We start from the raw sequence: 26098 nt of genomic DNA on the forward strand, positions 1-26098 counted from the left end.
ATTTGGTAAGTCACATAAAGTGCACAAAAGTGCTCAAACGGGTATTGATAAGTTACAAAAAGTGCATTGATGTGCTTTCAGAATCGAATCACCTCTTCGAGTTTTAGTTTCAGTTATAACAACATCTAGGCGTGGTCTCGTGGTAGCGTGTTCGATTCTCACCACGAAGGTCGGGGTTCGACCCCCAAGCCGGGCAAGTTTTTTTCAATAAGTAATTTTGTACTTGAGTGACCATTCTGATGCGATATATGTAGGAAATGTAGGAAAGAAGAAATTGAACAATTTGTCGAGTTTGAAATCCGGCGCATGGCATCATGGCGGCACCGGTACAGAACACAGTAAATAATCAAGTTAAGGTGATATGAACCGAAGCCAACGGTTCAGTTGATATAGAGAGAAATTTTTTTGCACATAATGCGATTTTTCGGAAGCTGAGTTAAGAGGCCGCTGGAAGCTGAATAGAAGATCATTAAGACTTGTTTTGGAACTTGAAAGCATCAATAAGAACTTAAATTTTGAGCTGCATAGAACGTACTTCATATCAATAATGGGGCTGAGTAAGCGTGTTTGTACCTGTTTTATGGGACTTTTGGTTGCTTGGGAAGTTACGTCGCACGGTTCGTACCGCATTTTGCGGAGATAGCTCGGTCACTTTATGATCTGTTGCAAGCAAAGCAAGATTGGCGATGGCTAGATGATCAGGAAGCGGCTTTCGTAAAATTGAAGCAAATGTTCCTGCAGCATACGTTGTTACATCATCCCGATCCGCAAAAAGAATTCTTCGTACAAACAGATAGTTCTAACAAGGGGATCGTCGAATAATTTTCTTTTGATTTAATTCAGAAATATTTTACATTGACTTAAAACAATTCTTTTTTCCTTCGATAAAATAAGTTTTCGAATTAAGAGAAATAAGATTTAGATTCGAAGGCGTCGTTTCTTTGTGTCAATAGTACCAGTTATCTCTGCGTGAAAAATTGATTATTTTTTAGATAGAGGAATAGCCGGAGTGAAATTCTCTCTGAATTCTTGCTCCCGTAGGCAATCAGTGGTAGAAATTTCAGAAAAATCTGTTTCACAAAACAAGTAAAGCTTTTCAAGTTTTTTTCCAAACACCATCAGATAGAAAAAAAAAAACATCAGTTTGAATATTATCTCAGATGCAACAAACTGACACTGCTTTTAACAGCTAACAGAAAACTAAAAGAGCAGTTATAATCTTCAATAAACGGCAAAAGATTCGAGCAAGTTTTAGAAAATTAATTATTGTACTTAGCTGAAACACACGCACCACTTTATGTTCACAAAATTCCTTCGGTATTTATTATCTCTTTCATTGAAAATTGGATATCGTGCAATGTTTTGCAGTCGCAGTAATCCGTACAAAGGTTGACTGAAAAGAAGTTAGGGTGTAGAACTCCGACAGATTTTACACTGATTTGACAGGTCGCACGAATGTGCAAGTTCGCACAAATGTCGCAGTCATGAGTGCGCAGTCCAATTTAGTGCGCTGCGATTAATATAACTCAAAACACAAGATTTTAATTTTTCAGATCACTTTAAGAGCAAACGAAAAATGCATGCTCTTGTTTTGACAGCCGCCTACTGTTCCCCGCATTTCTGCAACAACAAAAAACACGCAAAAATCATAGATATAGGTAAAGGTTTACAATCTACACCGGAATTCACATTGAGGGTAAAAATTCAAAATCAAAACGACGCTACGGTGGATTCATAAGAAAACCACATAACAGAAAGGAATCTTATGTAGGACGTAATTTAGATGAGAGCGAAGTAAACAGTAAACAACTTGTATGTTGGAAAAAATTCCACTGAAGAACAGAAAAACAAAAACACCAATGAACAATCAATGATGCATTTATGCGCGCCGATCCACGTGCGCTAGCCCAACGTCATTCAATTTGCTTACATACCGCAACGCTGTCTCCGTCAATGGAAAATGTGTACAACTGCGTGCGGCCAGCGCAAAATTTCCCCGCTCTTTCTCTCAAGCTCATTAGGAACACTTATGAACCGGAGCAGCATCCCGGAGATCATCTCAAAGTTCATTCCCTCGATTACACTCTGTGAATTCGGAATGAACCACGCGGATGCAGTGCATTTAAGATGACCGATCGCTGCCCAGCATCCACAGTCATTAATCAGCTCTGCTCCGGGAACGATCACATCACAGCGCAAACAGCACCAACCAATCTCAGTCAGAATACTTGAAAAAAAATCGCGTCTTCGTGACCCAACAAGGAAACCACTGAAACAGCACAAGTGTGTTCTAGACCGTTATCAGTAGAGAAACGCGCTCTTCATTGACCCTTAAACCAACAGAAGAAAAAAAAACGTGTTAAAAGAGTCAGAGGAACGTGGCTGCGTTAAGAAGAAACTTTTCCCCCATCATTGACGCATGTTTAGTGCAATTGAAGATTAAGTGGTATTTTGACTAATTCTAACGGATTAGTTTCAAAAACGTGCATTCTCATCAACTTTCAATCAAAGCAATCCTGTGATCCCGGTGTGCTGATTATTTTAAAAGATAAAAAGTGCGCGGCCTACTGTGAATGAAAATCTGCCATCATGCATCTCTCGAACGGAACTGGCCTACTGTTTCCGACGCTCATGTACCTGGCCAACTACCAGGACCAGGGTAATCCGTTGATTACCGATGATCCGATGATTGCCAACGAGGAGTATCGAGCAGGTGAGTAGGTTAAGCGAGATGTGTGTGTGTGTGTTTTTTTTCTAAATTTAAATTCCCAATTTAACTAAAAAATCAAAAATTTATGAAATCAAGAAATAACGATGTTTTGAAAACATCGTCTTTCCACCTACAACAATGCCGGGCATTGATTATTGAGACATCATTGAACATAACTGCCTGATAAGCGATAGGGATTCACCAATCACTCCAATTCATATTAATAATTACAAATCCGACCAAACAGTGGAATTTCCGTTTTTGTTAGAAAAATAATATGGTCAGTAAATTGTCTTTTCCTTTATTTTTTTCGCTGAACACATTTAATCACAATCGAAATGGATATTTTGAAGATACCTGCAAGTTGCTAAATAGTGTATAAGTTCTGACTAACATACATTCTATTTTTTTATCGATTCAGCTCGAAACCTTTTAAACTTTTGCGAATATAATGCGCTTCTTGGTGGAAACCAGCAGTACTTTGGCTTTTTGCTGAATCCACGCTTACTTCGATGTCATCTCAAATACCACTTGCCAAATTCATGACATAAATACGTGATAAGTTCTGAATCACTATACTTAAAAACATTGTTTTTATCATTGGAAACGTAAGCATTCTTCTCTAGTTGATTTCAGTGTCAATAAATTTCAGGGGATTTATAAGGCTTTTTGATGAATTTCGTTTTATTTTTTTACACGGGGTCTGTTGAGAGCTATTTTCCTGAAAATCCCTGTTTAGTATCCAGCAACTCTATTAATTATAAGAGATAAAAAAAAACCTAAATTTTCTACATTTTCCTCTCTCCTAAAGATCCCAACAACGTGGTCTGCTACGGCGTGTACGGTTGCTTCCCCATTACTCCACCGTGGACCGACGAGCGACGCCCGATCGCCCTCTATCCGCAGAAACCTGCCAAAATCAACGTCCAGTTCCCGGTGTTCAACCACCACACCCGCTCGATTCCGAAGTTCATAAATCTCGACGATCCGGATTACCTGCTGGATGTGGGGATCAACCCCGGTGGAAAGATCTACTTCATCACCCATGGGTTCCTGCAGAGCGGCAAAGCCAAGTGGATCGAAAAGATGATTAACAACATTCTGGATCAAGATCTGGACGGTACTGCAACCTGCGTAGTAATCGATTGGGGTGGTGGCTCAAGTCCCCCGTACAATCAGGCCAGTGCCAACATCCGGTTGGTGGGGGCGATCACCGCCAGTGTGATTCATATGATTTATGTAAGTTCGATTAATGTTTTTGTGGTTTTTTAGAAACTTATTTTGATTTTTTTTTCTAATAGGAGGAACTCGGCCTACCGAACTTGGACAACGTTCACCTGATTGGGCACTCTTTGGGTGCTCATCTTTCCGGCTACACCGGGTACTATCTACAGAAGGATTTCGGGCTGAAGTTGGGCCGAATCACCGGAATGGATCCGGCTGAGTTGGCCTTCACGGAAACGGATCCGGTCGTGCGATTGGACACTACCGATGCCAAATTCGTAGACATTGTTCATAGCGATGCGACCCCTATGGTTTCCCAAATTGGCCTGGGGTTGTACGAGCCGATTGGCCACCTGGATTTCTATCCCAATGGAGGCTTCAATCAGCCGGGCTGTGATCAGACGTTTTGGAAGCGACAGGATGGATCGTTTATTTCCAGTGTGTACCAGTTCTTCAGCTGTAGTCACGTCCGATCGGTGGACTTCTTCATCGAAAGTATCCGGAGGAAGACCTTAGCGATCGATGGACGGAAACACGAGTGCCCGTTTAAGGCGATCACCTGCGAGAGCTACGAAAAATTCATGGCCGGCGATTGTTTCGATTGCAACAAGGATGGCCACATGTGTTTCACCTTTGGGTTCCACAGCCAGGACAGCTACCGACAGATGGTTAAAGCGAATCAGATCATAGGTCAGCCGGACATCAAAGCGTACTTCATTACCGGCCCAACGGGTCCGTTTTGTCGAACTCACTACAAAATGACCATCAAGGTGTCCAGCACCTCGGAAAGTATCGAACACGGAGGCGAAATTGGACGGTTTCACCTAAAGGTTCATGGCAGTAATGGCACCGAATCTGACGAAATGCTTTTCAACGTCGAACCGATGTAAGTTTAAGACCTTCCATCTTAACCCTTGAACAACTGATCTTAGTTTTCGTTTCCAATTTTCCAGACTCTTCGAGCCGGGTAACGAGATGACCCGGGTCCTGGCCGGAAGTACCGTCGGCAAACCTCAACGCCTGACCGTGAGCTGGGAGTACAACACCAGTCTACTGAACCCTCTGACTTGGCGAATACTGAACTCGCCGCGAGTCTACGTCGAATACATCGTGCTGCAAACCCTCGAATACCGACGCAAGATTCGACTCTGCCCCAGCTACAATCTACCGGTGACGAGCAACGTGGACAGCGTTTTTACTCAGGAAAACTGTCGACTTCACCCGAAAGCCATGGAAACGGTGTTGGACTGAGTCGTCCGTTAAATCGGAAATGAGTCTACATAAGTGATCCGTCCTTTTTGGAGGATGAACTGTATTTCGGTTATTTTCCAACCTTTTTGGATCAGCCTGTATTCGCCTGTGGCGCAAGTATCAATGCAAATTATCAGTAAGGAAAACAAAACTGAACAGACCAGTGCCATTTTTTTAAAACATTTTTGTTAGTGAGTAGAATAAATACACTTTACGGCTTAAGTTTTTAACCAATACAAAGACTAGCGAACGTGTGTTATCAGATAGAACGTGGAAAAGAATGACCTTTCGGGTGTCTCACTGGAGGGGGGAAGATCAAAGTCCACTCGGTGAATCGATTTTGGCTTTATCTGTTTGTGCCGGCAATAGAACCGGATATTTCTGCTGTTTGTCGACGCGTCGTCGAGAGTGATTGCGAAACTCACCCATCGCAGCAAGCTGCTGCTGCAATGGTTGCTATTGGTGATAAGCATTGACTGCTTTGGCGTAAGCGCCGCCGATTGGCGTCATCTAGTCGTGATTATTTTAACCGTTTAATCTCGGAAGAAGGCCTCCATGAGCGTAGTATTTTAAAAATAGCGTTGAATACCGACAATTGATAGAAGAACTCGGTTTCTAAGTCTACCCTACTACGTGAATTGGCAGCATTAGCTTATTACTGTTGTAGATGCCAGCTGTTGTTGGTGTTTAAGCGATCATCATTTTAATTGTAGCTGAATTCTGATATTGTGGTTACCATATGTTTTGTGTCACTAAGATTTTGATTAAACAGATATTGTGTTTTGGAGAGTTTGAAATAATAATATATAGCAAATTGTTTAAAGCTGAGTGCAAGATTTTACTTTTTCTGAAACTTTATTTTGAAATTATGGATGAAAACCGTTCTTACACTTTTACCAATTGGAGTAAAGCGGGTGTTGTGATGAAATCTGCATTTACACCCAAAAAATTATCCATGTGCTGTGCAAATGCTCAAAGCCTGTGTGCTCGTAGGTTAAACAAATTAGGCGAGCTTCGACAAGCAATAGAAACATCTGGAGTTGATATAGTATGTATTAGCGAAACATGGTTGAATCAGAATATAAATAATAACATTATAGCACTGAATGGTTACAATATAATCCGCAATGACAGATTTGGTCGTCTAGGTGGCGGAGTGCTTATGTATATAAATAGCGATTTGCGTTTCTCGATTATAGACATATCACCAGCTGTAGATTATGCCTGCCCAGAATATATACTAGCCGAAATCATTGTAAAAAATGTAAAACTACTTGTAGGAGCTTTTTATAATCCGCCTGAAAGTGATTTTAATGAATGTTTGACATATATTATGAACAAATACGGAAATGATTATACCTACATTTACTTTTTGGGAGATTTTAACATTAATTGGCAAGATATTAACAGTTCTAAATCGAAATTGTTCAAGGCTGAGGCTGCTTCGTACGATTTGACAAGTTTAGGATTGGAACCAACGTTTTTCCACAGAACTGGAGCTTCCCAACTAGATCTTATACTCACAAATGATGTATCAAACGTGTTACGATTTAACCAAATAGATTTTCCTGTTCTTTCGAACCACGATTTATTATTTGTTTCTACCAACCATTGTAAAAATCAACCCAATTGTCCAGCTGAATTTCGTGATTATAATCGAGTAAACTCTTTTTTACTGAATCGAGAGCTGAATGCTTTAGACTGGACAAACTTTTACAGCATTAATGATCCAAGTATTTTAGTCAACACTTTTAATCAGAGAATGAATCAAATATTCGAAACCTGTGTTCCTCTTAGACGTGTAGGCGCTAAACGAGCAAATCCGTGGTTTAACAACACAGTTTCAAGAGCACTTGTTAATCGTGATTTAGCATATAGAGAATGGAAAAAAACTAAAACTGAGGAAAATCATACACTTTACAAAAACCTACGTAATCAAACGAATATGTTGATAAATAGAACCAAACAAGAGTTTTACAAGAATTTTATAAATACTCAACTTCCTACAAAAGTACTCTGGCAGAGACTTAAGGCCACTGGATTTGGTAAGCAAAGTGCAGATACTTTCAATAATTTTAATGCCAATGAAATCAACGAGAATTTCGCAAAAGCTTTCACATGTGATAACGTTAGAACCAACTATGCAATAGCCAGTAGTCAACTTAATAGATTCTTTTTTCAAGATGTAACTGAAGATCAAGTAAAATATGCGCTGTTTGCTATCAAATCCAATGCAATAGGACTCGACAATGTTCATTTAAGATTTATGAAATTAATATGGCCATTTATTGTTCAACCTGTCACACACATTTTTAACGAAATCATTCATACAACAAGTTTTCCCAGTGAATGGAAAAAATCGAAGATTATACCTATAAGAAAGAAGCCTGTCAACACTTTAGAGAACCTACGCCCCATAAGTATTTTGTGTTCACTGTCAAAAGTTTTCGAGTTTGTAATCAAACAACAACTGTGCAATCACATTAATGCATATAAACTACTCAGTGATTTTCAATCTGGTTATAGAGAAAAACACAGTACAAAAACAGCAATGCTAAAGATTATTGATGATGTTGGGGTTGTGCTAGATAAAGGAAATTCAGTTATTCTAATTATGCTTGATTATTCAAAAGCTTTTGATACAATTTCTCACAAGTTACTCTATAATAAACTTATAAATTATTATGGATTCTCATTGAATGCTGCCAATTTGCTTAAATCGTATCTAAACGATAGAACTCAAGCTGTTTTTAATAATAGAGAATACTCGAGATTCGTACCAGTTACATCTGGGGTACCTCAGGGGTCAATTTTAGGGCCCGTTCTTTTCACATTGTATATAAATGATCTGCCTACTGTATTGAAGCATTGTGAGATACATATATTTGCAGACGATGTTCAACTATACTTCGATTGTAGTGACTGTAATGTAGAAGAAATCACAAGTAAGATTAATGAAGACTTATCAAGAGTCAGTAAATGGTCTTCAAAAAACATGCTTTCACTCAATTCCTCCAAAACTTGTGCCATTATGTTCAACAAAAATTGTAATTTTCTCCCATGTATTACGCTGAATAATCTTCCTATAGTTTTTGTTGACACAGGCATAAGTTTGGGCTTCCGATTTCAGTCAAATTTCCAGTGGGATGCTACTTTACAAACACAATGTGGAAAAATATACAATGCTTTGCGTTCTTTACGGCAGAGTGACTCTATAATAAGCATTGAAACAAAAATTCGACTCTTTAAAAGCTTGATTTATCCACATTTTTTGACATGTGATTTTCTGATGCTACAAGCTACGGCGCAAATGCTTAATAGATTACGTGTTGCATTGAACTCTTGTGTTCGCTATGTTTTCAATTTGAACAGTTTTTCCCACGTTTCTCATCTCCAGTGTCATCTTATCGGCTGTTCATTTGAAAATTTTATTAAGTTTAGATACTGTATGTTGCTCCATAAGCTTATCGAATGTAAAACTCCAGGATATTTATATGAGAAATTAACATTTGCAAGAAGTACTCGGTCAAGAAAATTAATAATACCACGACATCGCACCGCAAAATACGGCGATTCATTTTTCGTAAAAGGCGTATCTTTATGGAACTCATTACCTAATAGTGTGACGATAGAAAAAAGTGAAGAAGTTTTTAGAAAAAGATGTCTTGAGCATTTTAGTGTTTAACTAGTTGAAAAATTATAAATTGTGAAAATTGTATTATATTCAATAACTCTCATTTTATGTACCGCAAACAAACTGTTGTAACAATTAAAAAAGATGTTAGTCTTAAGTTACAGAAATAAACAAATAAAACAAAACAAATAAAACAAACAAGGTTCAACGTCGTTCGTATGCATTTGTTTCTACTTGAAAATGAAAAAAAATTGTTGGCCAGTAGTTCAGGGCTTAAGCAAGGTGACTTCTGATATTCATTGATGTTTTATAATAAGAAGTCGAAGACGATCCATTTTAACTACATTTCCTCTACAACCATAAAGTGTTGTTTAAAGAAAAAAAACACAACTTCGAATGAAAATTGTGAGCTTCTCAATAGTCATGGGTCTTACAATTAGTATCAAAATAATAAAATTATCGGGTATCCCAGGGTAAATGGTCCTTCGAGCTGGATTTTTAGCTTGATTGAAATCCAAAGTCTACCGATGACGTTGTCGAGAACTCATGAGGTTAACCCCGTTTGTTTCTTGGCACAGGTGCCAGCTAACTGAACAATGGAAGGTGTCACACACTGATTATTAAAAAAAAATAGAAGGGCTAAAGTTAACATTTTGACTGCTCTCATAGGATTTCATCTAAACCTCTGCAGGTAAATTTTTGGCCAATGATATTCCAACAGGAGAGTATTCAAGTTTCTTGACGTACATCAGCTTCACCTTCTTCTCAGCAAACGCATCTCGGACAAATTTGACATCGATATTTGTTGAACTTACGGTTTTCGGATCCTCCAGAAGTTAACGTATCCCGGCTGCAGAAGATTCTGCTGCACCGTCAACGAACCAAAACACATTGTTTTTGTTCTCCGTTTGTCTTGGTCAATTCGTCTATTGAGAGCAATAGCGGTTGATCATTGATGATTGCTGATGACCGTTGGTGATGATCTACACAGTACAAATGTTTACATCATTACACTGTAAAGCAAACCTACTAAAACTGTGGTTAACAGTAACACTGCAGTGTTGGCAGAGAAGAATGAGTAGATTTATCGGATTACTCGTTCAGAAATGAGTACTTTCCTGGACAGGGAATATGATAAGTGAAGAGTGCGACAATAACAATCGCTAATGAATTATGTAGTTTTGAAATGACTAGCCTGGCGAAACATGAATAAAGATAACTATATTCAACCACTTAAACCTGCGTATTTCAACAATATTTTGGCTCGTTTCGTCTTCTCCTTCTCGGTCATCGCAATAGCACCCTGGTTGTCCCTGGAATATAATTCTGCCCCAAAAATCCCTTGTTGTTGAACGTGTTCGTCAAGGACTCTTACATTACTTTTGCCGTGTCCTTGTCCCGGACATATGTAAACGCCAGATGACACTTGAGGTTTCATAGAATGTTCGAGTTAAATGTAAATTTTGTTTATTTGTAGTATATCGCAGTGAGTGCCATTTGTATATGAAGTTTTCTCTCCCAAAAGCAGTCCCCAGATGATTAAGACCCCTGCTGTCAAACACATACACCAACCAAGCTTAGGAACTTGACCACCAGATGGCCGTCAGCTGAACCCGTTAGTAGCAGATAGCTAACGAGAGTAACGATGTCGACAAAACCCAACCCGGAAAGCAAGAGCGCCAAGGCGAGGGCAACAACCTGAATGATAGGTTAAGGTCGGTCATATGGCACTGGCTGATCCTCGTCCACTCTTCCAAAAACTACCAAAGCGCGAACATTATCTTGTGACTAAAAATCAAAAAAAGTCAACCATAGTCGTGAACCGTGAGAAGAGTATTTGAAAAGGTGTGAATAAGGACATCAGAATCCCTTTGGCTTAGGCTAAAAGCCTTTGTTTCCTGCGTCGTCGTTAGGCAAGCCTAGATCGCTAGACCGTATTGGTGCACCGACGGAAGCCATCTTGTTTCGAGGCGAAGGTAGCCTGAAAGGTCCTGTCGGGGTTCCCACGACGGAAGCCCTTTTTGAGCCGAGGCGGAAGTAGTCGGAAACGTCTTGGAACGCAACCCCTCCAGGAACAGCTATCGAGGTCGCCATCAGTCCTCGAGGTTTCGTCAGCAGTAAGAGTAAGGTCCCTAACAGGTTAGCCTTAGTTGAGGAAGTGGGGGGCAAGCAGTGTAAAGTCTGGCAATATATGTACGCATAGAGAAGCCTAAAATTTGGGAGTTTTCTTTTCATTCAACCGATATTCCCTGCGATTTGTTTTTTGTGGATAAGCGTGCCGCCCTGAGGCCCAAAAAAGGGAGTCTCTGAGACGCCCGCGGAAGTGGTAAGACGGTTATTACACATACTCGAGATGACTGTCCGCGACGTACGCCATCAACAAAGCCTTTGCCTTTTCGTCCATTTCGCGAAATATAGTTAACTTCATCGTATCTTCTGTTGCGTCATACCTTAGAGCTTTCTTCAGTTGTTTTTTTTTCACATGGTTTACAAAGGTAACTGCATAAAACAAGCTTGCTATGATTAATTAAATATTAACAAACAACTGTTACTTCGATTTCTGTAACACGGAACAAAATTTTTAGTGGTTCTACCTAAGCTTCCATGAAGGTTTGTAACCAGTACGCTTTTCCCCATCAACGGCATCGAGAAAGCACGTATTCAATCGAGCACTCGAGCTCAGACTACTTCCATAATCATTAGATGTTTGTGTATGTGCAATCACTATCTCAAATCAAACAACTTTCAACACTTTAACTAAATCCTATATTTCAAAGATACACCACACCATATTCCGTGATATTCTTCTTCACCGTGTACCCTCTGTTCTCGTACTGTCTCGGGTTCCAATCGGAACAGTACTCGGGCCTAAACTCGTTATCCCGATCAGCCTGCACCGGCAGCCCCGCCGAGGGACACAACTTCTGGCGCGATCGATGCTCCAACGTTTGCACCACCATGTAGGCCACATAGACCCGTGGTGCTGCCAAAAGCCGCCACGTGAGTGGATTCAACGGGTTCGTTTTGTACTCCCAGGACAGGAAAGCTCGTTTTGGGAGGCCTACATCTTTACCCGCCATAACGGCCGAATAATTTTGTCCGGGTTCGAAGTATATCGGTTCCTTGGTGAGTTCCATCTGTCCGGAACGCTCTCGCTGCCACCCAAACATTTCGATCGCCATTTTACCCACCTCGCCACCGTGCACCAAACTTTCGTCGCTATCCGACAGGACTAGAGTTACCTTGAAGTGAGTTCCTAAAGATTTTGCGAAAGTCAACAATTGAAGATGGAAGTACTATAAGTTTACTCACGACAAAAGGGAGAATCATCTCCGGTAATCATGTAGGCTCGAATTGGCCTCGGATGAACCATCACACCGTTTTCGATCAACCTTCGGTAGCTGTTGCGAGCATTCGGTCCGAAGTCTATACAGTAATGGCCATCAACGTCGCAATCGAAGCATTTCCCTGCCAGAAAATCTTCATAGGATTCGCAACCTATCGCCACCCAGGGACATCTCTGAGCAATAGAATCGGTGTACAGCTGATGGCAGCGCAGATGGTTACAGCCAAAAAACTCCTGGAATCCCCAAAAGAACGAACTGTTCTGTTTGTCTATGAACTTCTGCATATCGTCATCACACCCGGCCTGATTGCTTCCCCCGTTGGGGTAGAAATCTACGTGCCCAATCGCTTGATACATCCCAAGGCCTCCCGGTCGTGGCCAGCGTTCTACCCAAGGCGTCGCATCGGTATGAATGATGTCCACGAACTTCGCATCCGATGGATCCAGCCGAACTATCGGATCCGTATCGGAGAACATTGGTTCGGCCGGATCCATTCCGGTGATTCTACCCAGCTGCATACCGAAATCGCGCTGCATAAAGTACCCCACATAACCACAAACGTGTGACCCCAGCGAGTGACCCAACAGATGAACCTTGTCAACATTACGCATTCCCAACTCCATGTACAGCAGGTGAATTACGTGAGCCGTAATGGCACCGACCAGACGTATGTCGGCCACGCATTGGGTGTAAGGTGGAACTGATCCCTTCCTCCAATCGATGACGATCACCGTAGCTGTTGGATCGTTGGCCAAAAACGTGTCAACAAATCCTTTTACCTAAAAGATAAAATAAAAGAATAAAAATAGATAGTTACAGACTAACAATCTCTACTCACCCAAGGACGATCACCGGACTCGATATACCCGTGGGTGATGAAGTACAACCACCCATTGGGGTTGATCCCCAGCTGCCGGACACCATCCGGGTCGTTGATGTCGATGAATTTGGGATGCTCCCGCACGGGGATGTTGAATACCGGAAACCGAACGTCGATCTGGGCAGGAGAACGCGGGTGGTATGCTAGAGGGCGCTTTTCGTCCACCCACGGGTAGGTCAGTGGGAAACATCCGTAGACGCCGTAGCAGCGAGTGTCCTCAGAAGCTGTTTTTACGAGGAAGAAACGAAAAAAGATTATTGATTTTTTATTCAAGATTTTATAAATGATACGAATTGCGACCTAGCGATTACGGATCTACCGATGGATGCTGAAACTCTTCGGATTTTATTTTATTGTTATGAATTTACGAGACACTAAAATGTTTAGGTTTTTCGATGCACTAAACTTAGCTCTCTTAATTTTTCATTAATTTTCAATTCGACTCAAACATTCTTCAGCGAGAGTTTTTGTGCAGAAATGTGCTAAGATTTTTTCATCGTAGCAATCGATGAGACGAATAACCACACACACCTCAGAAGTATGTAAACATAAATAAATGTAACCGTGGTTATAATTGTTGCATAAAAACATGCTTAGTTCAGGTAGACTATACAGAATAAAGGGATTCCCAGTTCTACCCTCAAGTAGTAAAGATCTCTCCTTTCCTCTACCCAAAGTGCTGCAGAAACAGGTTATGGACCCAGCACTACTGGAAAGATGGAAAAGAATCAGCAGTTGAAAGTCATCCAGTCAAGAAGCCAAAGGAAGGACAATGAACCGAAGCTCGGAAGGTCAACGAGCCAGGAACCATTATTAGGAGGTCATCGAGACAGAAAGCAGTGTCACTGGAAGGTCGTCGATGCAGAGCCACTGGGAGGTTGCTATTATAGTGTCTAGCCTGTAAGGACATCGATTAATATAGAGAGAACAAAGTGAGCGCATGAGGAGAGAATGGCAAGTAATTTGACAGACAGGTTACGGTACGGATGAATCTCGGTTTGATCGGAACCAGAACCCTAGAGTTGTACCGGAAGACTGAGTTAAATTGGGGTTCATTTTTGAATTTCTCAAACCCTGGGGTCCAAAAAGCTTTGTCTTGGTCCAAAATTCATCCATATTTTTTGCAGAATTTTTAGTAACGTTTACAAGAGTAAATTTGAACTTTTATGCTTGTATGAGAAAATTGAATATTTTGTACTGAAAAATCAACATCATGGTTGTTTCTTCTGTGGAATCGAGCTTATGCTTATGGGTTTTGTGCCAATTTCTGAATTTTCCAAAGGAAATTTTCCACCGAACAACTTGTTGAAGACCGTAACTTCGTATCTTATTAGGCAAAAAAGTTATTAGTTGTTTAACAGGGGTATGTCTTTTCGCATTGATAAACAATAAATTCAATTGACATCACTGCTGGAGCCTCGAAAAGTATTGCATGACAACTTTTCATGCATGAATACTTCGCGAGGCACCAGCAGTGATGTCAGTTGAATTTATTGTTTTTCAATGCCAAAAGACATACCCCTGTTAAACAACTAATAACTTTTTTGCCTAATAAGATACGAAGTTATGGTCTTCAACAAAGTTGTTCGGCAGAAAACTTCCTTTAGGAAATTTATAAATTGGCACAATAACCATAAGCAGGCTCGATTCCACAGAAGAAACAAAAATAATGTTGATTTTTCTGTAAAAAAAAATATTCAATTTTCCCATACAAGCATAAAAGTTCAAATTTACTCATGTGAACGTTACTTAAAAATTCTGCAAAAAATCGTGGATGAGTTTTGAGCCAAAACGAAGCTTTTTAGACCCTAGGGTTTGAGAAATTCAAAAATGACCCCAAATCGACTCAGTCCAACCTACATACATCTGTACTGCGTGTATACTTTCGAATACTGACTTCAGTTTCGCGCATGTCATCCCGATAACAGCATCGAAAGATTTGCTGAAACTCGTGATGCAATCCACGTGCTGCCCATTCACTGATATGATGAAGCTTCCCAGATGTTGGTGGTAGTTTTCGAAACTTTAATAGGTAGTCTTCTACAGACATATCTTCTAGCTTATGATGAACGTCTATGTTTTAGTTATTCCTTATTGTCTACTTTACAAATATCAATACAACACATTGTACGATTTACAAAAATTAGGCTAAGCACGGTTTGTAAAATGTTCATCAGAATCCTCGAATGTATACATAGATTGATTACAAAGCCAACCAATGGTAGTATTATATTTCGCAAACGTCACTCGCCTTTTCGCTCTTTTTTCTGAGAAATAATCTGAGCTTAGTACTCACTTAGTGTAATGTTGTTGCTAGTCGGTTCCCTGATGTTGTGAATGGCATTGTACAGGCTATTGTTCCATTGATGGTTGGCCATATACAGCATGGTCTGCAGCAGAAATCCGGTGCTATTGCTAACTTCCATGTTGCTTCCGATGTTCGTCTCCTGTCTCTTTCTTCACTTTTCAGATCTTTCTTCCCGTCACCGTTCTTATCAGGGATTTTAATCCAAACATAGGCTTCCACACTACGAGCGTTCCAATTCGCGACATAAATTGGAACGAAAGAATCAAGCACTGTCCTCACTGTTTGATCTTGAGCAATTAGTCCATCACCACTACCGGATCTAGATGAAATAATTGGCAGGTTCAATGTCACAGCTGACAATTAAGTATGTTGTTCCTCGAAATCCGTACTTTTAATCCATGATGTTGCTATTCGAAAGCGGAAATGATTTCACAGTCCTCCTATTGGATGATCTCCACCCCAGTCAACAATCGAATCAAGACTGATTCGCGACCATGAGCTCTCGTATTATCAATGTAATGAGAGTAGTACTAATTATGGGAGGCCATCCCGCAATGCAATCGAACACATGAATAAGCGTGATGATGATTGCTAAATCTTTTGCTTACATACTTGTTGTTTGAATTCCGGAGCCGGATCCAAATTTGATTCAGCCTCTGATCGGATTCTACTGGCTGGGAGCACGGATTACTCTTGATAAGCTCAGCTGATTCAATTTGGGATTTGAAGATGACAAAATTTAATAATACTCATTGATATTCAAAATTCGATAAAAAGAAACATGTTCGGTTAACAGCTTATCACCGCGAAACAAATCTTCACAGTTTTTCAAAACTTTTGTTTCTATTCTACAGGATATATTATCCAAAAGTTTGACGATAATTGTATACAAAAACTTTCGTAAAATTTGACTCATATTAATATTTTTTTAATATCGAATCCTATCAAATATGTTGTATATCCTGTGATATTATTGAAATTGTTACCACATTCCACAAAGCAATAGTTTTCAAAAAATTATTAAAGGGTACGGTTTAAAAAAAATCGAAATTTGTTGTCCACCCTATATGGCAAATTTGATAGCGTCGCGCGACATCAAAATGTAGCGTACTACTGTCCCCACCTAGCGGCGAATAGCGTAAGCATACACTGGGATAGTCGGACGGTGCCAGGTGCATTAAATTTTAGTTTGAGGACCGTTATGGAATCGTGAAAACGTTTTAGGTAAAAACAAAACTGAACGATTACAATTAATTAAGATGTATAGTGGCGAAGTAATCTAAAAAAGGACTCCACTTTTTTCGAACCAATGAAGTTCAAGATTTTTGATATTCGGCTTTTCTTTCGAAAAGTAGTTGATATAATTCTTTAAAAATGTCAACGTCAGTCCAATGACAACAAATCTTCATGATATGCAAACACTCGACCTACGATAACCGTTCCAATAAAGTTTACTTTCGAGGTTTTTTGAATAAGATCAAGATGCCTAAATGCTGGCATCTTTGTAGATGACAAGGATGCGATACATATTAATGTTGCATGAGTTTTTCTTTTCGTTCCATACAGTGGGCTGAACGGGAAAATGGAGACAGGAAAATAAATAGAATGCAGAAACGAATGTTTGAAAAAAAAAGGAAAAAAAATATTGAAAATATCTGAGGCTTCAGAATATTCTAAGTATTAACATTAATTGTAATGCTACCATTTAATATTTAAAATTTTCGCTCAATAAATATAAAAATCCATCATGGAATTTTATTTCAAATGATCAATACCATTAAAAATAAAAAATTGTCAAAATTTTCAAAATTGTCAAAATTGTCAAAATTGTCAAAATTGTCAAAATTGTCAAAATTGTCAAAATTTTCAAAATTGTTAAAATTGTCAAAATTGTCAAAATTGTCAAAATTGTCAAAATTGTAAAAATTGCCAAAATTGCCAAAATTGTCAAAATTGTCAAATTGTCAAAATTGTCAAAATTTTCAAAATTGTCAAAATTGTCAAAATTGTCAAAATTGTCAAAATTGTCAAAATTGTCAAAATTGTCAAAATTGTCAAAATTGTCAAAATTGTCAAAATTGTCAAAATTGTCAAAATTGTCAAAATTGTCAAAATTGTCAAAATTGTCAAAATTGTCAAAATTGTCAAAATTGTCAAAATTGTCAAAATTGTCAAAATTGTCAAAATTGTCAAAATTGTCAAAATTGTCAAAATTGTCAAAATTATGAAAATTGTCAAAATTGTCAAAATTGCCAAAATTGTCAAATTTGTCAAAATTGTCAAAATTGACAAAATTGTCAAAATTGTCAAAATTGTCAAAATTGTCAAAATTGTCAAAATTGTCAAAATTGTCAAAATTGTCAAAATTGTCAAAATTGTCAAAATTGTCAAAATTGTCCAAATTGTCAAAATTGTCAAAATTGTCAAAATTGTCAAAATTGTCAAAATTGTCAAAATTGTCAAAATTGTCAAAATTGTCAAAATTGTCAAAATTGTCAAAATTGTCAAAATTGTCAAAATTATCAAAATTGTCAAAATTGTCAAAATTGTTAAAATTGTCAAAATTGTCAAAATTGTCAAAATTGTCAAAATTGTCAAAATTGTCAAAATTGTCAAAATTGTCAAAATTGTCAAAATTGTCAAAATTGTCAAAATTGTCAAAATTGTCAAAATTGTCAAAATTGTCCAAATTGTCAAAATTGTCAAAATTGTCAAAATTGTCAAAATTGTCAAAATTGTCAAAATTGTCTAAATTGTCAGAATTGTCAAAACTGTCAAAATTAACTGAATTTTCGAAATTGTAAAATTTTGATTAATCGAAGATTTTTGAGTAATTTCATTAGCAACGTCGAATCAATCTAGTCTGCATTGATAAAGCTGTTGTAGTGTCATGCGCTCATATGTGAATTCAGAATATAATCAGTTGCACCTTTTCCTCCAATCATCTGAGGGGATGAATAACGCGACAGCGTTAGAATCCTAGAAAAAAGAATTTAAAAAAACCTCCAATCATCTGTTCCATCACAACTTATCCTTAGGTTGTTAAGCAGATTGGCGCCACAATTAAAAGTCCACGATCCACAACAACATGCTAATTGTTGCCACAAATTGATATGTTCTCGACAGGCGCGTGAACAAGTTCATGTAGCAGCAAGGAGAAGAGTGAAGAAAAATGTTACGGGCAGAGAGAGGAAAGTGATCCCGTTTTCCCGATAATTTCTGGTGGCCGACCTCCCGCCGCGGCGTCAAGCGTGGGCTGGCTGGTTCTAATGGTTTTTTTTTCTGGTGGCTGACCCTATTCGAATGTCCATCACTCTTACCTAAACAAAGACTCCGGACGACCGACTTTAATGAGCGATGATAAATCGATAGAGAAGCATGAAGGCACTACCGGGCGCGCAAATCCGTCGTTTCGGTTTGCCGTTTCCTCTTTTGCTTTTATTTACCTCCTTTTTTGGAGGCTCACTGCTTGAGGGGTCAATTTTCGTAACAGTGGCCCCTGGAAAACAAGGTGGAACGGGGCTCGAATGTGGATTTAAGGCCGAAACGACGGAGTAAGGAAGATTAATTAATTTTCCTCACTTGATGACCGGCTTTTCTGGTCCCGCCGAGGACGCTTCGATCCAGATGATCGCTGACCGCGCGGCCTCGAGTTGATCCTTGCAAGTTATCGCATCGCTCAAAGGTCGATGCATCCCCAGGCTTAAGAATTAAAAAAAAAGTCCACGCCACCGCACAGACACGGCAAGCAAAGACATCGAATGAATAATTCCCGGGTGATTTAGATAACCTAAAAACACGGAACGACCATTTAAGTGCGATTCCGGCTCTCTTCGGCGGCGGCTCGTGCTCTTATCGCACGTTTCGTCTGGTTTTTCGGGTGAATAAGTAGGTATGCATGTAGGCAGAGTTGGATGCACTTTTTTGCACATTCGGCGATGAGTCCCAACAAAAGCAAGTGGACTTGTGACGAATGGCGGATCAGATGCCGATAAAGTTTGGAGCAGCCAGAGGAATGGATCGGGATATTTATTCATTCATTCAGTAAGGAAAAAATTATATCCAAAGAAGGTGCTCCTAAAAAATGCATTAAATTAAAGTTTTTCTTTTTAATTTTGAATTGAGAACGATTTCTTCTAGATCATGCATGCAAGGAGCTGGCTTTAGTGTGTGAGGGAGAATGACCACCGCAGTTTTCCCGAACACCGTGCAAGGCAGGGTCAACTCAGCGCCAGTCGTCGCTAGATAGAGATAATGAAGGCGAAAGTCATTCTGAAGTCAAAGCTTTTATGAGCTACAACTGATGAATATATATTCTCTCTAGATTATTTTTTATTTACATGGTTTTCGGTCTCACGACATAACCTGATGAACAATATTCCTCCAAATCACTCGACCCATGGCAACCGTTCTCCAACTTCTCGGGCATTCCAAATACGCCAGATCACGCTCCACTTAGTCTAGCCACCTCGCTCGTTGCGCCGCTGCTCGTCTCGTTCCTACCGGTTTGGCAGCGAACACCTGTAATGCAGGACAATCCGGCATTCTCGCCACATCAGCGTATCCGTCCAACCTTCACCACCTTCTGGATACTGGGTTCGCCGTAGAGTCGCGCGAGCTCATGGTTCATCCGTAGCCTCCACACTCCGTCCCCTGCACGCCGCCAAAGATGGTTCTTAACAATCTTCGCTCGAATACTCCGAGCGTACGCAAGTCCTCTTCGAGCAATATCCATATCTCGTGCCCGTAGAGAACAACCGGTCTTATGAGCGCTCTGATGGTCCCTGCACGCCGCCAAAGATGGTTCTTAACAATCTTCGCTCGAATACTCCGAGCGTACGCAAGTCCTCTTCGAGCAATATCCATATCTCGTGCCCGTAAAGAACAACCGGTCTTATGAGCGTCATATACAGGTCACACTTCGTGCGAGGGCTAAGTCTTCTCGACCGCAGTTGCTTGTGGAGTCCATAGTAGGCACGACTTTCGCTGATAACTCGCCGCCGGATCTCATGGCTGTTGTCATTGTCTGCGGTCACCAGTGAGCCGAGATAGACAAAGTCTACGACTATCTCCAGCTCGTCGCCGTTGATCGTGACCTTGTTATTACTGGACAAGCGGGTTCGGTCGGTCTCGGATCCGCAGGCCAGCATGTACTTCGTCTTGGACGTATTAATCATCAACCCAGTCCTTCCTGCTTCGCGTTTCAGTTTGCGATAGATCTCCTCCACTGCCGCAGATGATCTGTCGACTATATCAATATCATCGGCAAAGCAGATAAGTTGACTGGATCAGTTGAAAATCGTGCCCCGTATTTCACCCACCGCTCCTCGAATAACACCTTCTAGCGCCACGTTGAACATCATGCAGACCATCGCCTTGTCGAAGCCCCCTGCGCGAATCAAATGAACTCGACAATTCACCCGAAATCCACACACAGCACTGCGTTCCATCCATCGTCGCCTTGATCAGTCTGTTCAACTTCCCAGAGAAGCCATTCTAGTCCATGATTTTCCATAGCTCATCACGATCGATCGTGTTGTACGCGGCTTTGAAGTCGATGAATAGATGGTGCGTAGGGACTCGGTGTTCAAGACATTTTTGGAGAATTTGCCGTAATGTGAAGAGCTGGTCCGTCGTTGACCGTCCCTTCATGAAGCCTGATGACTTCCCACGAATCTGTTTGCTTGTGGCGTTAGGCGGCGGAGTAGGATTCGAGACAGCACTTTGTAGGCGACATTCAGGACAGTGATCGCTCGGTAGTTCTCACAGTTCAATTTGGCGCCCTTCTTTAAGATGGGGGGTATTATCCCCTCCTTCCACTCCTCCGGTAGCTGTTCTATGTCCCAGATTCGGATCATCAACCGGCGTAGGCAATCGGCCAACTTATCCGGGCCCATTTTGATGAGTTCAGCTGCGATACCATCCTTCCCAGCCGACTTGTTGCTATTCAGCTGGCAAATGGCTCCCTTAACTTCACTCATCGTTGGGAGTGGCTCCTCTACGTCGTTGGCTACGCCGGCGATGTATCTTCCCCTACCATCTTGATCTCCTGCATGTGGACCGCTTCCACCTTTTGATCACCTGACGATTGTCCGTTAGGAAGGCTTCGTCCTTATCCCGGCACATTTCGGCTTGGGACACGAAGCCTTTGCGGGATGCTTTGAGGCAGCGCTTTTTCTCCTGGAAAATTCGGACTCGCTGCCTCTTCTGCTATCGGTGATATTCCACATTTGGACGGGTGCCTCTTTGCACTATTGCCGTCCGTCCGGCATTCTCTTCGTCCATCACCATCCTACACTTCCCGTCGAACCAGTCGTTCCGTCGAGTTCGTTCCAAATGACCGATGACGTTCTCCGCAGCAACAGTCCTCGAGAGGGGCTTTATTAAGCTCGCCCTCTGCCGGCAGCACTGCTTCGAGCGATAACGCGTAGTCTGCTGCAACCCCAGGTTGCTCCAGTCGTGTGATATTTAACCGAGGTGGGCGCCGGTTTCGTGTGTTGTTCACTACGGAAAGTTTTGGGCGCATCTTAACCATCACAAGATAATGGTGTGACTCGATGTTGGCGCCCCGACAGGACCTGACCTCGATGATGTTCGAGAAGTGCCGGCTGTCTATCAAAACGTGGTCGATCTGTGATTGCGATTGGTACGGTGATCTCCACGTGTACTTATGTGGGAGGCGGTGCTGGAAAAAGGTACTACGTACGGCCATTCGTTTTGAGTCGTCGAAATCTATTAGTCTGATGCCGTTTTCGTTGGTCAGCTGGTGCGCACTGAACCTTCCAAATGTCGGATTGAATTCCTCCTCCTGGCCGATATAAGCGTTAACATCCCCGATGACGATTTTGATACCATGTTTTGGGCAGCGGTCGTTTTCACGCTTCAGCTGCGCGTAGAATTTGTCTTTGTCGTCATCGTACTTCCGAGGTGAGAGATATGCACGTTGACGATGCTGATGTTGAAGAACCAGCCCTTGATTCTCGACCGGCACATTCGGGGGTTGATCGGCCACCATTCTGCTGTTAAATTCCTGAAAATATTAAATATATGCACTCAGATTAAAACACTTTCTAAGTTTGAATTATAATCGCAAAGAGTTGATTAAAGTTGATTCATTGACACAATTATGTATGATCGTTGATTATGCGCTTTTTAGCTTGCAATCAGATCTTCTTGAGAATGAAATGCAAAAACAAAACATACTTCTCGAGATCATTAAAATCCAAATTCACTTAACAGAAGAAAGAAAAACGACAAACGATTTGCACCTTTTATCCGGCTGAGTGACTTCTGAAAGGAAAATCGGTGTGGCGTTACAGTTCCTTCCCTCAACAGTCATCCACATCCTCTCGCGCACATGTGCAACTCCAAACAAGGCACTAAAACGGAAAGAAAGAAAAGCTCAACTGCGACCGAAGAAAACGACGACAGTACATGAAAAATGAGTGCAAACATAAAACGTAACATAATTACGGGCATAAATTAGGCCTGCAAAAATGCATCTTCAGCCCGGCTTCTCCTCAGTCGTTCACTCAATGCTCTAAGTATGAAGGTAGATATCGGGGTAAGAGCACTTGTCGCTTTCGGCTAAGCCGGCTTACTCCTAATTTCTTGTTGAGAGCCGGCAACAGAGGCATTCGGTTAGTTTGAGCGTGGCCAACCAAACGGGGATCGAGCCGAACAAACCGTTGGCGATTCAAACAATACGATTGTGATCGTTTTCGGGGTTCTCGTCGTCGTGGGTTTGCGCTATCAAACTTCTGGAAGACGCCAGCCCGGACTTCCCGTGGGCCCTCACGCAATCCGACGGTGGTACCTGTGCCAATCTACCAAAATCGGAGGACTGATCTCCCGGGATATTCGCTGTCGTGTTCGGAAACCTACCGAAAAAACGTTCAACTCAACCGTGTGTAAAGGATCTTAAACCACAGTCCACAAACATATGTTGCCATGGTGCCTGTTTTCAATTTCCTCTCCTTCAATGGCAAAAAGAAGGCATACTCGGATGAAACCTTTTTTTTTTTTTTGTTTTTTTGGTGAAACTGATTCAACTTCACCACAAGGTGCATCATCTTCGACTTCACCCAGCACCCGGAGACGACGACGAACAACGTTCCGTTGAGAGGCTGATTTTGCATGTTAAATGCCTGGGCTGGAACCAGTATTTAACATTTCAACGCCTTATTTGTTTTTTTCTTGTTCTTGCGTAAATAAATCAAGCAATTATCTTTCTTGTTTTCGGGTTTGGGCTCTGGACCGATTTTTTTTTCGCTTCTATCACTCAAATGTTCGTCACATGGTTCTGCTGCCTGCCTGTGGCCTAGTCAAGTGGGATTTGGCACTGCGATCGTTGTTTTGATTTTGACATGAGAAGGGTGCGCTTGCTGCGTTTTTTGCTTCGTGTTTGGTTTGGTTCCTCATAAATTGTGTCTGCCTGCAATTTCTAGGTTTCCCAAAGCGCTCTCATTCACGCCTTTTCGACCCGCAAGGTAGAGGGATCATTCGTCGAAAAACACTCGTGCCTCCCAAGTTTCGGGCTGCGTAAGTGAATAATTATAGGGTATCGGGACGTGTGAGGTTTTGGAGTTTTATTTATTTTGAATCCGCTTCTCTATTGTTCATGTTCCTGAGATGCGGTGTGTTATGGCCTTTCAGATTTCGTAACACCCACTGACAGGTGTCAGTGCGGTATGATTATCATCATCGCAGTAGGCTGCTGTGATATAAATTTCCAAGATGATAATCAGGCGCCATGTTTTCCAAATGTTTACAACTTTGAACTTATTTATTCCTGTTCTGTTGATTTTGGTTTCTCATCGCCCAACCGATCATAATAATAATAATAAGTTCCGAAATTTACTGCCTATTGTCTTGACGTCACATCACTTTCCAAATTTATATGAGAACAGTCAACCTGCACCGGTAATTACTATGTTAATTGTCAATTTATTCGCTGGCATAAAAATTGATTATGAATAACAAGTTTCAATAAAACGAGCCATCCCCCCGAAAAAAAAATGGTAAAGAGTGGAAACAATAAACTGAACAATCTTTTAGCCGTCCAGCAAAAGAGCCAGTCAGCCAAAGGCAGAACGGAACGAGCCGGAACGACAAGGTTGTCACTGCATGATATCATGCAATGTTAAAAAGCACCCTCTCGCCGCCCTCCTGTTTTTGTTTGCCTGTGTCCTCCTTCAAGGTTTCTAACCACTAACGAAAAAAAAAAAGAAAATAAACACAAAACCTTAATTTCAATCAAACTTAATAAATTCAACCGGTGGTCGGTTCCCGCAGGGTACGCCGGACCAAAACCCTTGCCGAGAAAGAACGAACATCCCTCGCGACCACATTCAGAAACAAAGGCTGAAATCGAAACCGTTTTTTTTTCATCAAGTCTTTTTTGGGTGGAGTGCTGTAACCTGGTCTGGGTCCTTACAAAACTTGAATGATATTACTGTCTATAGTTATCGAAGAAGTGGGGATATCATTAGCCCCGGCCCGGCAGCCCACCTCCATGGTAGCAGGCTTTGCTTTTTTCAAAGTTTTTCTTTCGTTTGATTCTGGTCGCAAGACGGAGTTAGGAACGAGGTGAAAATAACTTATGCACCACCACCATCCATAGAGAATGCATTCTCGGGTTGCTGCATGGATTTGCATATTTTTCGCATATTAATTTCTCGAAACTTTTAGGCGCAGCAACCGAAGAGTGCTGTGATCGGTTTCCCTGGAAACGTTCGCTGGTTTCAGTATTTGGATTTAATTTCCCTGCGCTTCGTTCTAGTATGGAGGCTAATGAGAAAGTCATGTGCAGCAGGCGCGCGGGGATCAATGATTTATTTTTTTTTCTTCTGGATTTTTGTTTCCAGCGATAGGTGTATCTGGTAAAAAATGACGATATACAACAAAATACATCTCGTTGGGGACAATTTTCGCTCGGTTTGATTTATGATTCCCACGTCTGCCGGGCTGAGAGCGATCCTTATCAACGGTGGTGCCTGTCGTCAGTTTCGATTAACATTTTTGTGAGCATTTATCAACGACAGCCGTGTGGTCTTGTTGAATATGCACTAAAGCCAAACAACACTGACGCGACGCTAACCTGTTCCTCCGTTGCAGTTTTTTCGGTTGTCATATAAATTTTAACACATTCTTCTCAGAAAAACATCAAAATTCGATATTAATGATAAATCTCATTTCGTTCAAACATACTATAATCATACAACGAAGTTTTAAGACGCTAGCAATCGCTAGAGCACCATGTATCTATCCAAGGGCTGATGCTCCATTAGTATAACAAACTCTACTTGCCAAATCTCTAGATTCAACAGGGGCCCAAATACTACTTGTTTTCACATTGCTTGTGGATTGGAGCCCGGGAGTTGGACTTGTAACTTAGCTGCTAGCCTGCTGCTAAGTAGAGTAAGAAGAAAGGATGGGCGGTTCTCGGGCTGCGTAAAGAACGATTGGTGAAGTTGATCGAAATGCCTTACAAGCACCTGATTGCTAAATCACCGGATGAATCAGGCTGCAGCGAAGTTTTGTAAACGAACGCCAAGTGGAGCTGTCGGTCAGTTTCTAGCATAGAATAACGGGGCCCTATTATCACAAGGCCATAGGTTTAATGATGCATTGCCTGGTACGGAGCTGGGGATGGCATTTACCTGGATTCCGTTCTCTGAACACTTCCGTTTCGTACTTTCATCAACTTGGTATGATGCTCTGTAATGTGAATGCCTCGCGGTAT

General features: G+C 41.1%; 3 protein-coding genes across 5 annotated transcripts in view; 1 reads left to right on the forward strand and 2 right to left on the reverse strand.

Annotated features, from left to right (window-relative positions):
* The first annotated feature begins 2138 nt into the window (after positions 1–2138).
* Positions 2139–5425, forward strand: LOC129753714 (pancreatic lipase-related protein 2). The gene is made up of 4 exons (XM_055749562.1): positions 2139–2713; positions 3522–3949; positions 4012–4820; positions 4888–5425. The coding sequence occupies exons 1-4, from the start codon at positions 2590–2592 to the stop codon at positions 5183–5185; spliced, it is 1659 nt and encodes a 552-aa protein (XP_055605537.1). The 5' UTR covers positions 2139–2589; the 3' UTR covers positions 5186–5425.
* Positions 5426–11562: 6137 nt separating this feature from the next.
* LOC129757025 (pancreatic triacylglycerol lipase-like) lies at positions 11563–15854 on the reverse strand. The gene is made up of 4 exons (XM_055754116.1): positions 15343–15854; positions 13005–13270; positions 12132–12945; positions 11563–12075 (listed from the first exon to the last, which is right to left on the reverse strand). The coding sequence occupies exons 1-4, from the start codon at positions 15470–15472 to the stop codon at positions 11591–11593; spliced, it is 1695 nt and encodes a 564-aa protein (XP_055610091.1). The 5' UTR covers positions 15473–15854; the 3' UTR covers positions 11563–11590.
* Positions 15855–19740: 3886 nt separating this feature from the next.
* Positions 19741–26098, reverse strand: part of LOC129738873 (craniofacial development protein 2-like) — a 48676-nt gene continuing 42318 nt past the window's right edge. For 2 of the 3 annotated variants that reach the window (XM_055730184.1, XM_055730183.1), the window contains one exon: positions 19741–22384. In XM_055730184.1, coding sequence (XP_055586159.1) covers positions 21647–22384 — 738 coding nt within the window. In that variant the 3' untranslated portion in view covers positions 19741–21646. Of the gene's footprint in view, positions 22385–22622; positions 22658–26098 lie in introns of those variants that run through there. The other variant, XM_055730185.1, reaches the window with a different exon arrangement.

Source organism: Uranotaenia lowii, chromosome 1, assembly GCF_029784155.1.
Source record: "Uranotaenia lowii strain MFRU-FL chromosome 1, ASM2978415v1, whole genome shotgun sequence".
Taxonomy (NCBI): Eukaryota; Metazoa; Arthropoda; class Insecta; order Diptera; family Culicidae; genus Uranotaenia; species Uranotaenia lowii.

Excerpts from the sequence above, each read along its gene's own strand:
- LOC129753714 (XM_055749562.1), top strand. The coding sequence starts at position 2,590 with ATGCATCTCTCGAACGGAACTGGCCTACTGTTTCCGACGCTCATGTAC. Across the intron at positions 2,714-3,521 it reads CAACGAGGAGTATCGAGCAG|ATCCCAACAACGTGGTCTGC; the intron begins GTGAGTAGGTTA and ends TCTCTCCTAAAG. Across the intron at positions 4,821-4,887 it reads CTTTTCAACGTCGAACCGAT|ACTCTTCGAGCCGGGTAACG; the intron begins GTAAGTTTAAGA and ends CCAATTTTCCAG.
- LOC129757025 (XM_055754116.1), bottom strand. The coding sequence starts at position 15,472 with ATGGAAGTTAGCAATAGCACCGGATTTCTGCTGCAGACCATGCTGTAT. Across the intron at positions 13,271-15,342 it reads TAGCAACAACATTACACTAA|CTTCTGAGGACACTCGCTGC; the intron begins GTGAGTACTAAG and ends TCGTAAAAACAG. Across the intron at positions 12,076-12,131 it reads AGATGATTCTCCCTTTTGTC|GAACTCACTTCAAGGTAACT; the intron begins GTGAGTAAACTT and ends CAAAATCTTTAG.